Source organism: Aythya ferina (assembly GCF_964211825.1).
Source record: "Aythya ferina genome assembly, chromosome: Z".
Taxonomy (NCBI): domain Eukaryota; kingdom Metazoa; phylum Chordata; class Aves; order Anseriformes; family Anatidae; genus Aythya; species Aythya ferina.
In genome coordinates, this window is record NC_140299.1 from 81,800,491 (window position 1) to 81,815,362 (window position 14,872).

The following is a 14,872-nucleotide window of genomic DNA, read 5'->3' on the forward strand; positions in this document are numbered from 1 at the left end:
GGCCCCTCACTACAAGAAGGACATCAAGGCCCTGGAGCATGTCCAGAGAAGGGCAACAAAACTGGTGAAGGGCTTGGAGCACAAGTCCTGTGAGGAGCGGCTGAGGGCACTGGGGGTGTTTAGTCTAGAGAAGAGAAGGCTCAGGGCAGAGCTCATTGCTCTCTACAGCTCCCTGAAAGGAAGGTGTGGGGAGCTGGGGGTCGGCCTCTTCTCACAGGTAAAAATAGGACTAGAGGGAATGGCCTCAAGCTGTACCAGGAGAGGCTCAGGTTGGAAATGAGGAAACATTTCTCCTCAGAAAGAGCAGTCAGGCACTGGGACGGGTTGCCCAGGGAGGTGGTGGCGTCACTGTCCCTGGGGGTGTTCAAGAAAGGTTGGACGTGGTGCTTGGGGACATGGCTTGGTGGGTGACATTGGTGGCAGGGGGATGGTTGGACCAGATGAGCTTGGAGGGCTTTTCCAACCATAATGACTCTATGATTCTGTAGATCTGAACAGTAGTATGGGTCAAAGAAGGATCCATCCTTTTTCCACCTAAGCAAGTAGTCATCTACACAGTGGTGCAGTTCCTGTGTAAGTGATATATATACACACGTATAACCTGCTTAGGAGTGTTGGTTTTCTTAGATACAATATTTTCATAAGCTGCTGTCTGTAAGTCCGTGCCATAACACTTTGCAAGGGTGGGAGCAAAGCAATTTGTGCTTCTGTTAGCTACCTGCCTGTGTCTCCTCCTGACCTTAGAACAGTCAAACAACATCCCCCTCATTACGGAAGGACTCAGAGGAGCAGCCTCAGCATCAACACGTGAGACTTCTCTGAGCCACAGACACTGAAATTCCTTCTCAGCCCCCAATTCAGGAGCTGCCTGGGGGATGGCAGAAGATCATTGCACACAGAGCCCCGGGTCCCTGTTGGTCTTCTCCCTGCAGCTTGTTACTGGGCCTGGCCTGACAGGATGGTGTCTGCGTACCTTTAACTGGAAAATGCATGCTGTGGGTAACTGGTAAATTACTCTGTGATTGATGCCTACTCCCCTGCAACAGGAGTGTATTACTATGAAACAAGAGAAGGTTAATATACAATCTGAACTCCACGGATCACATCTGATCAGCCTCTCTCTAAATCTAGATTAATGAAACGAGGGCTGCAGCAGGAGTGAAACGAGAGGCGCCAGCTGGGAGCCGATGCATCTGCGCGGTGCTGGCTCCTGCCTCCAGGATAAGGAAGGTCTGCATCCTGGCAGTGCGGGCAGAAGTAGTGACAGCAGGTGGAAGGATGGGGTACAAAGGGTGCTTTGGCTGTCAAAACACCTTTTGTGGTTCTGGCATAGCCATACTTCCACAGGAACAGCACTGTCTGGAGCACACAGAATTAAATTGAAGTTGAAGAAGTAATTTCAGTGCTGTGTTCTGGGTTTGTTTTGGGAGTGAGTGTCTGCACTCAGGGCTGCACAGGTGTGTGACACAGCATCAGCCTTCCTCCATGGTGCCTGTGTCCCTCTGGTTCTGAAAGATGGCCATGCAGAGTTTGCTGTTAATGGGTTTTCTTGAAAAATACAAAACCACTTAAAATGTGTGTGCACCTCTTATGGCCAGGTCCTGAGCGGTGGAAGTGCCAGAATCTGTTCTGAAACCAGGAGTTTACTGTCACCACCGCTGTCCGCTCTTCTTGGAATTCTTACCCTTTTCACATCCATCGAGCGACTGATATTAAAAGAAATCCACTTGCTGGACCCATTATGCTTGACCTACATGAGAGTCCTTGGATTTGTTTATAGAACGAAAGGACATTTTAGTCCCTTTTTAGTGTCTCTTAAGTGCAATGTGTGTTTGCATCATTTTTTTGGAATGTATTTACATATATCAGAAATAATGTCCCTTTGCAAGTCTCAAGTCTCAGTGAAGCACTCCAAATCCTCATGACAAAAATAAATAAATAAATAAATCTGGAAAAGTTGCCAACTTTTTTTTTTTTAAAGAATCGGTTTCAACACTTTTGTTTTCCTGTTTGCTGTTTTAAGAAAACTGCACTTGCAGAGCAATATAGCTGTCTGTGCTTATAGCAGCTGTATGAGAGCATTTGCAGAGTTCACCAGCTGAGATTGAATTCCCACTGAATCCCATTAGCTTCTGCTATATGTCACTTCGGACCGAACTGCTATTACAGACCGTTTTGTCATATAGTTTTGGCATTAGAAATTATGAATCTGTGGTCCATGAAACATTGTTTATGTTGCCTGTTTTATAGGAATTTGTGATGAGCGTATATCTTGGGTATTTGCAGTCTCAACATACATTCAAAGTTCCTTCCATTAGGAATTCCCAAATATAATTAGATGAAACTCCTTACTATTTATAATCCCAGTTATTACTGTCATGCTAGTGGGCTCCTTTCCAATAAATTGTTCTGTTTAGTACAATTGGTTTCAGGGGTTTATAGGACAACGTGAAACACAAAAAACAAGGCAAGCATAACTGTACTGCAGTAATCAACAATCCTGAGGTTTTCTTTATGCACACTTCTGGTTAACCCCTTCTTTATTAATTATTAACTTGGTTGGCTCATTAATCAAAATGGATTTTTTCCCCCGCAGTATTAGTGCAATTTAATAATTAGAGAAAAAGGAAGATTTCATAGTCAAAAGTTCAATCACTGAATTTCTATGCAAACAAAAGACATGGTTATAATACTCTTCTTGGCTAAGCCTAAAGGTCAAAATTAGCAAGTTTTAAAGCAGAATTGCAGAGACATACAGTAGAGCCTTTATAGCAATCACAGATGAAAGACAGTGTTGAATTAGTGGGTATCATAGAGAACATAATTTATAGCTACAACTTGGTCTCTCTCACAGCAGCAGTACAGTTTGCATGAGACTGAAGCTGGGGCAAAAGTGTAAAGAGCAAACAGCTCAGTAAGAAAGTAAAAAAAAAAAATATGGCTGGGGACCAGCAGCCAAATCCTATTGTAAATGCAGCCCATAACCACATTTTCACTATTATGACAGCTGTAAATCTCAACTTTTTTGTTGTTGTTGTGAAGTTGGATTTGCCTTGCAACTATGTGGGTTTAACCAAATAACCATTTTCTATGACTGTTCACTTTCTATGACAATGATGGGATGGGGACAGAATGTTTACCTGGAGGCCATGGGACTTACTTTTAATTTCCAGGTCTCTGACTGACAGTGCCATCTTCTACATGCCAGAGAAACTGGCTGCAGCCCTTAGTGGCATGGATCGATGGTGTAAGGGCCAGCATCTATCACAGCAGAGGACCTTGCTGTGACCACATTCAAAATCTGTTATAAGCTTCCTTCATTTCAGACACTGATGTTCTTTTCCTCTCCTCATGTCCCAGGGTCTTTACGTCTTTGTGGTGTATTTTATCCTGCACAATCAACTTTGTTGTCCCGTGAAAGCAAGTTATACTGTAGACATGAATGGACATACAACTCCAGGATCTGCTTTCTTTACACATGGCAGTGGTTTGCCAGCTGCAGGTGGGGAGATCAGCAAGTCCACTCAGAACCTCATCAGTGCTATGGAAGAGGTAACAGTGCTCTAAAGTCATTGCCTTGTAAATTGAAAATGTATGTGGAGTTTTGAGTGGTGCTGCTAATGTTAAGTGAATGAGATGCTAATTATTTGTGTTGGGTCTGTCTGAGCTGGAGTCACCTTTTCCCTGCAGCAGCCCACACAGTGCTGTGCTCTGCACTCAGAGCTGGAACAGCACTGATATCACTCCAGTGTTGTGTCTCTTGCTGCACAGTGCTGGCACAGCATCAGGACTCCTTCCAAGCCCCCAAGAGCCAGCAGGCTGGGGGTGGGCAAGTGATGGGGAGGGGACATCGCCAGGGCAGCTGACCTAAACCAACCAAAGGGATATTCCATAACACCTGATGTCACACTCAGCAATAAAAAGGGGGCTCTCGTGGGGGAGGGGGCTGTTCCTCCTGAACAACCACTACGCGTTTTGAGGCCCTGCTTCCCAGGACATGGCCGAACATCACTCATTGATGGGAAGTAGAGAACATTTTTTTTCCCTCTCTCTGTGCTTCCACGCGGACTGATTGTTTCTTTTGTTTCTTTTTTTCCTCCCCATTCCCTTTCCTTTTAATTAAACCTTTCTCATCTCAAACCTCGAGTTCTCTGTGTTGTATTTTCTCCCCCTTCCTCTCTGAGGAGAGGGGGAGTGAGAGAGCGGTTGTGGTGGAGCTCGGCTGCCCACCTGAGTAAAGCCACCACATTACTATAATTCCCTTTTTATTTTTTTTCTCTCTTGTTTTCAAATTTTATATTTATTTATTTATTTATTTGTGGTTAGGCACCCAGAAATAGGGGGGAATGTTTCTTTTTGCCACAAGAAATGTTATACGTAGCCATGGTGATATTCTTGTAGCTTACAAGTCTCTGGTAGCATCCCATCTACGGAATTTCCCTTTTCTACTTGGGTCTTCAGTTTGTTGTGCAGATTGGTTAAAGTGTTGTCAGAAGTAGATCACAAAGAATCAAAATATCAAGCCATTTCTTTCAGCTCGCCATAGGGCTTAGATGAGTTTTAAGTCACTAATTTTCCAAAGTCATGGTGTGTGAAATCTCTGGAAATTTTGAGGGCAATGATTTTCAATTCCTTCATTGCTGGAACTGGAGAGTATCTCTTTTTCACTACCTGTAGTAAACCAAGGTGGCTTTTTCTGCTAGGTACATTGGCGTGTTGATGGAGATGAAGAATTTCCAGCTGATTTAATGGAATCAAATTGTTTTGAAGCAATGTGTCATAGTAATTTGCATAGCAATTATTATTATTATTTTTTTTTTTTTTTTGCATAAACCAAGCTGCTCAGCTGGCACTTCTTTTTGCCCTTTTCTCTACCTGCTTGACTGTAGGTTTGTTGGGATGGTAAAGCTCTTCAGCTGCCTCCTGGCAGCCTGCTAAATGTATTAGGCATCTCATAATGTCACTTAAGGTGGTGCCTGACTCCCTGGATTACTAGACAGCATAGCCTCTCAGATCTATGTGGCAACCCTCTGTATTCATAGAACCATAGAGTGGCTTGGGTTGGAAGGGAACTTGTTGATATAATCAAAATATATTTTGATTGTCATAGAATATATGTTTTTAGAGTTCAATATTATGGATTTGCCTCACAATTATGGAGGAGATAGATTCCTCCCAACCCCCCCCCCCAAAAAAAAAAAAAAACAAAACACCACACCTTTTTGTCATGAACTGCAATTCTGATTTTTTGTGCAGCTCCACTTCAGAATGAAGTGGCAGAGGAAATATAGCAAGGTTGATGTCAAAACTGTCAGGCTGTACACCAGCACCTTCAAAGAGAGGAGAGAGAGCATATTGTGACTGTAGTCATTCAGTGCTTTTACTTAAAAGTTCTCCGTAGCAGGGGCTAACGTTCAGAAAAAGCAAGATGTTTGAGACATGTAGGGCAGATGTCACAAGCACAAGATTAAATTACTTGTAATTGAGTTTTTTTGTATATATGTACTTATTTATTATTCAAATTAGGATACCTTGTTCACCACAGAAGTGACAGAATAGCTGGCTCCAAATCTCCTGATCTTGAATTTGACTCTGGTTGTACGTTCCAGTTTGTTATCTCAATATAGCAGGCATGTAAATCATTTATATAGTGCAACTTCGATGGTTACTGCATTTCTATGTCTTTCTAAACTTTACAGGTGCCAGCAGACTGGGAGAGGGCGTCTTTGCAGCCTGCCAGTCAAGCTAGTGCTTCCTTTAAGCAGAGTCCACAAAACGGCAATGTTTTCCACCCTTCTGGAGGATTTAGTAACAGCTCATTGGTTGCTGATGAGGAATCACAGGAGTTTGATGACCTAATATTTGCTTTAAAGACTGGTGAGTGACTCCTCTTCTTGTTCCTCAAAGATTGTTGTGCTATTCTTCACTCTAATTGTGTCGCCCTTTGATGAGATCCAATTGCTGTTAATTTAATCTGATTACCAGCGAAAACATCATCTGAAATTGTTTTGTCTTGGACTGTTATTCTATGAACTAAAAATATTGTGCAGACAATCTATCCCTATCAGTGAAGGACTCTGCAAAAATATGCTTTGAGTCATGATGATACACAGATCTACAGAAAGTAGCAGCAGATTGGAGGCTCTGACATTTTTTCACAAGTTCCTAAACAGCTAGCTTGCTGACTCTAGAGACTGTCCATCTTGTCTTCTGTTCCCTTCTTTTTTGAGTTGTTCTGTAGAGTATGTGTATGTTGCTGATCTTCATTTTATGTGTATGGTTGCAAGAAAAAAAACATAATTGCATGAATACCGATGCTCCCAAAAGTGTAGGACAAAATATTTGTATTCCACAGTGTCAAAAAATGCATTTAGGCCTGAAAAAAATGATGTATGCTGGAAAAATAAGCTAGATAGAACACAACCACCAGCTGCGATGAGCACACAATGCTGCTGGAGAAAAAAGCCTGTGGGAGGCCACTCTGGGTGTCCTCGCTCAAACTACACCTGCAAAAAAACCCATTTGTAGCCAGTCTTCACTATGGCCTTAGAGATAAAGTCTTCAAAATCCCCAGCTTTACCCTTGGTGAGGGATTGCTCTTCTGCTCTCTCACCCACCCAACCAGTGAAACTTTAGGATATTCAAACGATGACATAAATAGGCAGCCAGGCATGGCCTGAGGTGGAAGAAATGAAGCAAAACCTGATTCAAAGATAAATATGAGAACACTTGATAAGAAGACCAGAAAGACTGAGGAGTGTCACCCGATAAGATCTAGCAGATGCTAGCCCAAGCCCACCCCCTGTAGGCATGGGTGAAATACCAGAGGACAGCCTCACCAAGCTATTGAGCCCCCGGGATTCTTGCAAGGGGCAACACTGAGGTATTGTCTAAATCAGCAGGTTAAGCACTCCGATACTTTACCAGTAATTCCCCTCAGTGACAGCACTGAAAACAGTCAAACTGGGTGGAGGACTGGGAATGATAATGAAGAGAGCTTTATTCAGCACATTCACAAGGCTTTATCGCTTAGGCCAGCCTCCATAGCAGAAAACTCTTCAAATGATGAAAATAACTGGATTATTCATAACTGGGCTAGAGCTGGGAAATAAGATAGTAACAAAATTTGTGTTTTACGTATTGATTTTCCTGGACACTTTGCAGGCCACTCATACTCTGCTATGCAGTTAAAGATTTGGGGCAAGACTTGCTTAAATCTGGGTGCATAACCTTACAGGTGCAAACCTGGTTTTACATACCAAAGTGATAGCTTTTAGTTTTATACGCCTTTCAGGATATTGTGACAGAAACTAGGGGATTCACAGGATGTTAACAACATAGCAAGCCACTCAAATTCAGCACTCCCACTGCTTCACACGGTGGTTAGTACTGAGGCAGGCAGTTGACATCAGCCGCCCTATTCACTGGGGTAAATGCTGTGCACGGTGAAAGGCTGAATCTTAAATCATGAAGAGCAAACTAGTCAACAACAGTAGTTAAAAGGCATGGTTAACATAACTCACCACAACTTTTTTTAGCATCTGATAATTTTTTAATAAAACTTCAAGCTCCACCCCAACTTCATTTGGTTTTGATCCTTCTAAAAGAAGTAGGTTTAGAACCTTCTTTTTTTTTTTTTTTTTTTTTTTTTTTCCTAACTTTTACTATTATCTTCTTTAATATTTATATTGGTATTATAATTTGTTCTTGTGAGGCTTTTGAAGCTCTTAAGATTTGAAGTGGAGACCTCAGGGCACAATCTGAGGAAAACACTTCTGTTTACATTACTCGTTCAGCTAGAACCTGTCCCTTTTGCCCCAGTGCCTATTCTTGCGCCAAAACTGTGTCCCTAGTGATGTTACAGGGCAAAAAAAAAAGACTGTATCTAAGCAAAACCAGTTACCTCAGCTAGTTCCATCCCTACATACGTTCGAACAAGCTGAACCGAGAAGATACTGAGGTTAGAGCAGCTTTAACCACCAAGTAAATGTTTATCAGCTACAGCCTTAGATACAAGCTGCTTCTCAACACGTGCTTTAAAAACACAAACCTGTGAGTTTCTCTGAAACTGGAAATCATACTTGTGTTTTGCTATTACTAGTCAAACCTGCCCTCAAGCTCAGTTCAGTGCATGTCCAAGGGATCGAGGTGCTTCTGGTGGCAGTGGGCAGGAGACGGCATGGAAGCAATGAGAAGGGATAAGAGGATAAGGGATAAGGGAAGAGGGATTTCTGTGTTTCAGCATGGGTTTATGCTGTTAGGGCATTCACGGAGCGTGGTCTGAAGGGAATTTATGCTGTGGTTTAAGCTCACAGCCACTGCTGGGAGCCTGCCCCCGACCCCCCGGCTGCACATTTCTCCTTCCTCTCTTGCGTCGCTATTTGTTCTCACACGAAACCGCAGTGACTCAGGTCACAGAGTTCTGCTCTTCCTTTTCCTCTCCCTCTCCTTCCTCTCCCCCACCCTCTTCCTCTCCCCGGGCCACCCCACGGTCGGCCTGCTGCCTCTGCTCAGAGCACCAGCCCCAGCCCCATCACAGGTCAGAGGTGTCCTGCCTGGACTGCTCCTCCACCTCGTTAGGCTGTGCTTAATTGCAGCTGAGAATTCCTTATCTGAAAGCAGGCGAGCTCCTGGAGGAGCAGGGATGGGCACTTTTGCACCACATTAGCTGTTTTTAACACTCCTCACCCAACTCAGCCTGAGCAGTGCTCGGGTATTAGCTCCCACTCCTGAGGCTGGCTGAGGATCAGCGCTGATTAGCAGAGAGATGTGCAGAAATGTCTTTCTGCCTTCCTGTCCTTTCTGCTCGTGCAGTGCCGAGCTGTCTGAAGGCTCCTTTAATTTATGCTCACTGTTAATCTGGCAGCTCGGATCAGTGTGAATGAGGGCATAATCGCAGATCTGTTTTGCTGTCAGCAAAGCTAAAATCTCCTTCCCAGTCCTCCTGCCCCACCCTTGCCTGCAGCTGGCCACACTTGGTGGTACTGATAAAGGGTGGCTGAAATGATGCAGCTGGAAAAAATATAATCAAAGAAATCCCTCTGCACACCTTTCTCCTTCAACTTGCAGCTGTAATTTGTGGTTGGCAGCACAGCCCCACAAAGAGATGCAGTGGCACAGTTGGCCCAGCCGCTGAAGAGACATGTCACGGAACTGTGCACTTAGCCCTCCGTGCCATAATCATTAGCACTGGCCCAAATTACAGATTAACCTGAACGACAGGCTGGATCAGGTGAAGGCACACAACGGTGTCCCCAGCAGATGATGTGGACAGCAATATGCAGTCATGTACCCAGCTGTTACGCTAGCTTTATGCAAACCTTGTGTTACATGGCCATGGGATTTTTTATTTAGTGTAAGAAATCCAAAAGCTGGACTTCATAGGTCATAAAGCCACGAGATGTCTTAGCAATTAATTACTCCTTTTCATCAAATATGTTCAAGTCTGTATAGGAATAAAGATTCATGATTCACTGTGGTTACTATATCACCTCAGCCCTTATACTCTGGGAATCCTTTGCTAAAGCTTATTTATTTATTTATTCACCTATCTATCTATTTATTTATTTATTTCCTGGATGGTTGTTAGTTTGGTTTAAACAATTTATTATATTTCATGTATGGCTTCAATCATGTATGAAAGGCTTAGCTTCTACTGAGAAGGATAATTATTTGCTAGTTAGACACTGCTAATTGCACTAGTTAACTCTGAAAGCGCTGTTATTTTGGACTAGGTTTCATTTTACCTGATTTCTTTCGCAAGGTCTATACTGATAGGCAGTTTAAAGAGACCGTTTTCTCTCAGGTTGTCTCAGAGTGGTGTGTTGCAGACATCTGTAGGCTAAAGCCGGCTATTCCCCGTGATTCCCTGGGGAACTTGGTGTTGGTTAGGTCTGGGGAGTTAAAAACTGAACCAACAAATTAAACACAGATGGAATCTGTCCCCAGTCAGCAAGCTGTCCATCAGCTTTACTCCAAAGCATAAACACCATGAATGCACAATAGCTTTGCTGGGCTCTCAGCTTCCATCCACGTTCCCACCTACCACAAATGCTCCCGTTCCCCACCGCCAGCGATGCATAAAACCAAATCTTTCCTTTGGGCGAGATGTGAAGGCAAAGTGTGGCAAACCTGGAGCTGAGAGCACTAGCTGGGCACGTGGTAATTTCCAAATGGGCATTGGACAGTATCAACGGGGTATTGCCACCTCTGTAATCTCAGTGTGTTTTTGCTCCAAGAGAAGGCATGCGAGATAAATTTTCAATAAACGTTCTACACCATGTGAATACCTGGAAAAATCTACCATATAAATTTGAAAAAAAAGCACGCATATAGGCATTTATGGTAATAATGATGCGATACAAATCAGCTCACAATTTTCAGTTTCATAGAGCCGGGGCTCCAAAGTCAGCTTTTTTTTTTTTTTTTTTTTTTTTTTTTTAGCTTTGGTGTTAAGTACCTGGTTTAAGAACCAAGCATCTCGTCTTGGGTATCCTGGGTTAGAGAAAACTCTGAAATTTTCAAATTCTGCAAGATGCTCAGTGGCACATCCATGAGACTGTCACAGAGCAGATGAACTGCAGACAGTGGCAGAATGCCAGGTTCTTGCTCTGCTGTACCAACCTGTGTCATTTCTGTGTCGAAAGGGTCACTGCACAGCAAAAGGGAAGAGAGGGTGGCCAGGCTGCACATTCATTCACTTCTCATTTGTGATGTGAAGGCTCACAAATATGCTGGCAGTTAGGTACTGAGCATGACTGCACAGAAAGCATTTTTAGCCCAATCTGAACTTCACTCTCAGAATTACAGGTTCCTGTTGGTGTCATCTCTGCAAAGTCCAAACCCTAAATGAAGTAATAATCATGGCGCACGCAGAGAATTCCTTTCTAGCACATCTTATACATACAACATACTTGATGATTTATTCAGAAAACAAGATAGAAGTGCTTAGGAGAGGGAGAACTTCCCCCACAATATAACGACAGTAATTAAAAAACAAACTGCACCTCACTTGGAAGGTTTTAGTGAAAGTTTGGGATACATCTGAACACAAAAGGGCCAACAACTGGAGCTCAGCGCGCAGTGGCATGCACTGATGAAGTCTTTTCACCAGTAGATGTCACCGGAGGGATCTTGCTGATTTTGCAAAGCAAGCTGTGACTTTTCAATTTCTAGCTTGTCCTTTGGTACATAAAGGAAGGAAAAGAAAGGCCTCATTATTTCGTGTCTTTTCACGAAGTCGTTGCTTCACAACCCGGGGAGAAGCAGTACTCCCAGCTGCTCACCCACCACCCAGCGCCAGCATCTCGCAGGGAGCACGTGCATTTTTGGATAGGGTCGTGTTTAAATTCTGCTCTAATCTGAGAGCAAGCCAGACCTATGAACTCTGTGAAACTTCATCATGTAAACAGTCATACCCTTCCCAGCCTGCCGACTGTTTGGTAGGCTGGTATCCTGGTTACATCTCAGCTCTTATTCCTAAAAAGGCTCCGCTCCTAAAAGTTTGCCTTCGGATCAGCCTCTGAACAAGCCTGCTGTAAACCCCAAGGAGCCTACTGCAGCCTCAGGTTTGCCAAGTCTCTCACAAAACCTCCTTAACAAACAAACAGAAAAAAAAAAAAAAAATCCCCCCTTGCTTTGCACAGAGCTTGCACATATGGCATTTAGGAATGTACGTGATACGATAGCAGATCAGTTTGGCACCTGATCTTTTTGTAATGACCAGCACAAGATCCTTGCAGATACCCCACACGGAATAAGTGCAGTACAGCTGCCAGCCAGACAAACATGTTTCCAACCCTGTTCAGCTCAGTGTTCACCTTAAAATCTGCAGCCTGGATGTTCATGGGCATATAAAAATAAAATTTTAAATAATACCATTTAAAATGTTTTCACCCATGCATTTTCCCCTTTCTGAAGCCTGTATCCTCTTTAGCCTAAATACATATTTTTGGTGAATTCCAATGTTGATGATGCAACATTACAATTGTTTTTTGTTTCTTCACACAAAGTATCTTTAGATCACAGTTATTATTACCTTGTCCTTCTGTCACCAAACAGCAAATACAGCAGTCAGATTTATCTTCTCTATTACACTCATGTTTCCGTTCTAAAACAAACAGTTTTGGAGAAGATAAGAAAAAAAACAAATACTTAGCTCATGCAATTGTTGTTTTTCCCAGGACTTTCAAACAGCTTTTAGTTATTAGAGCCAACGAAAAGGTTAAATACGCATGTAGATTTAAATGAGTAAGTATGTCTCAATCATGTTCAGTACATTTATTAACAAGAATTTTAATGATTCAGAGCCTAATCTGTTTGCCTTTATTATGCTGTTTGTCCACTGATGTCTCTTTACTCCTGTCATGCTCTGCCAGTAGCCGCTGGTCTCTAAAGAGCTAGGGTGACACAAAGCCAAGCTCAGGTCTCCTTGGGTAGATGCACATTCCCTGCATGTCCCGAGGACCACTGGTTGCTGGAGGTTGCTGTGCTGAGGATCTCTGCTAGCTCCAGGCTCTTTGCAGCACGCAGGGCTCCAGCCTGAGCTCCTGCATGGAGTGAGCACCCTCACGCCATCCCACCACTGACACCTCCTTTTCCTGACTCCTTTCCTACCTGGGAAGTGGTGGAAGAGAAGGTTGTAAGCAAAAACTTTCTGCTCGTGAAATTTTGGGGGTACAGAGCATTATGAGGTAGCTTCAGAAGTATACCAGACCCTTATCTTTTCTTCTGCCAAGCAAGCCCAAGCCTGGAATGTCAGCTGAGAGAGAAATAAGAGGGTCATTGTACAACTCACAGAAATTTCTGAAAATGTTGTTTTGGTATGAAAATGGAAATCATTGCCTCACTGGCACACTCTGCTGAAGGCTCTTGGAGCCAAATGTCATTCCTCTGCAAATCCCTTGAACCGAGGGTAGTCACAGATCTGCTTCTGCCCCAGATGAAGAACTTCCCTACTTATTTGTAAGTGTCGCTGCTGGAAAACCATGTCTGACATCAGCCTGTCTTGAAATCGCCATGCCAGAGTACACCAACCTGTAGCTCTGAAGAAATGGAAAGCCCAGATCCTCTGAATGCTAACGCAACCCATTATTTTTGGGGGGTTCACTCTACAGCTCTGTAAAAATGCTCATTCCATAAAAAGAGTCTGTACTTCAAACTAATCAACCCAAGGGAAAAAAAAAAAGTTCTGCTAGCTAGCAGAACTCCTGCAAGAAAAAGATGGAGAAGGTGTCCTCCTGAGGTCTCCTCCAGACATGTTTTGGGAGTTTCCATCGTCCAAAGCCCAGTATTCTCTCGCAGTAGAAGAAAAACACGATACACCAGCTTGTGCCAAATGTGGGTTTAAAGAATATTTAGTCAGCGTATTTTCTCATGTTGAAAATACAATCGTATTAAAACAGCTGGAATTATAGTTTAACAGGGAAATTATATCATTAAAAGTCAATTCTTCATGAAAATATCCTTGGAAGCACCAGACTTTAACAGCCAGACCATGAACCCAGCCTAAACCAGGCCTTGATTTATGCCCTTGTGATTTCAAGGCAACCTCCAAAGTAGCTGTTGTGCCATTTACCGAGAGAATTAAAGTGACTGACAGCAGGATTGTGAAAAAAGTGTCTCTGGGTGGTACCAAGCCACGTCTGACAATGTTCTGAATTGCTGGCCGGTTGGAGAGAGCCTGCCACACTGTCGTGAGGTTTCAGTCAGTGATAAGAATAAAGCAGAGGAGCCCCGTGACAGGACATGATATCACCATTTCTGTTTCAGGACCCCATCCTCACTGATTCTTATATTTACTTATTTCTTTTTTTGGTTTCTCTGTTTCAGGTGCCGGTCTCAGCGTCAGTGATAATGAATCCTGCCACGGCAGCCAGGATGGGGGCAGCATGGCAAACTCCCAGATTGTTGAGCTTAGGAGAATCCCCATAGCAGACACCCATCTCTAAATCCACTGCTTGCTTGTTCCCTTCCCTTCCCTTCCCTCCCCCCCTTTTTTTTTTTTAATTCAAGTCTCTGTATTTTTATATTTGTACTTCCCTTTGCACTAAAACACTCTGTAAAACTGTGTGGTAGAATGCTGTGAGCTGTACTGACTGCTTAACAAAGGATGTTTGAGCTTTTTTTTTGTATTTCAAAAAAAAATAAGCTGTAAATTTTTTACAGTGCGTATCAAAGATACAGTGGGGATCAACTTAGATTTGTATCTTGTAGTTAGATGACATTTTGTGAACTGTAGCTTTTTTAATTAACCTGAATGTGTAACACTGATTAATAAAAGCAATAGAGTCTGTTTGATATAAACACGTCTGTTATTTCTGCTGGCTGCTTGCGGAGCTGGAAGGTGATGCACACACCCTGTCGGACAGGAAAGCATTTTCACTGCACAGTTCTAAGTTTCCTACGCTGTACTGTTCCAGCTGGTTTCTGAGCACCCAAATCTGTGAACTCTGTAAATAAAGACACAGTCTTGACCCGAAGAGATTACATTCGGACACAATAAAATGTGTGATGGTCTGAAACAAACAGTGGGAAGGGGAGATGAAGGACAAGTGAGAAACCACGTGAAGGTCACTGCAAGGCATCTGTGAGCTGCTGACTGTGTTCTTTTGCTCTTTCCACAATATTAAATTCTTTCCCTCTTCTCGCAGACAGAAGGGAGGAATGCCAAACAGGAGGGTTTTCTGCTGATCTCTGTGGGTGCTATGCAGATATTCCTGCTCTGATTGAAGGCCTCAAGTCTCGCCTTGCATAGATCGGTAATCTGAGTTCATAAACGAGCAAGAAAAGTTCCTCCCCTGAAAAAACAAAACAAAACAAAACAAAACAAAACAAACAAACAAAAAAAAACACACACAGAGGAAGTATTTCA

The 14,872-nt window shown here is 43.1% G+C and overlaps 1 protein-coding gene across 1 annotated transcript in view; it reads left to right on the forward strand.

The window, feature by feature from the left end:
- ADGRV1 (adhesion G protein-coupled receptor V1) overlaps window positions 1-14,304 on the forward strand; it is a 298,863-nt gene extending 284,559 nt beyond the window's left edge. The window contains exons 95-97 of the mRNA XM_084504535.1: window positions 3,361-3,552; window positions 5,700-5,877; window positions 13,831-14,304. Coding sequence (XP_084360661.1) covers window positions 3,361-3,552; window positions 5,700-5,877; window positions 13,831-13,949 — 489 coding nt within the window. The 3' untranslated portion in view covers window positions 13,950-14,304. The remainder of the gene's footprint in view (window positions 1-3,360; window positions 3,553-5,699; window positions 5,878-13,830) is intronic.
- The last annotated feature ends 568 nt before the right edge of the window (window positions 14,305-14,872 follow it).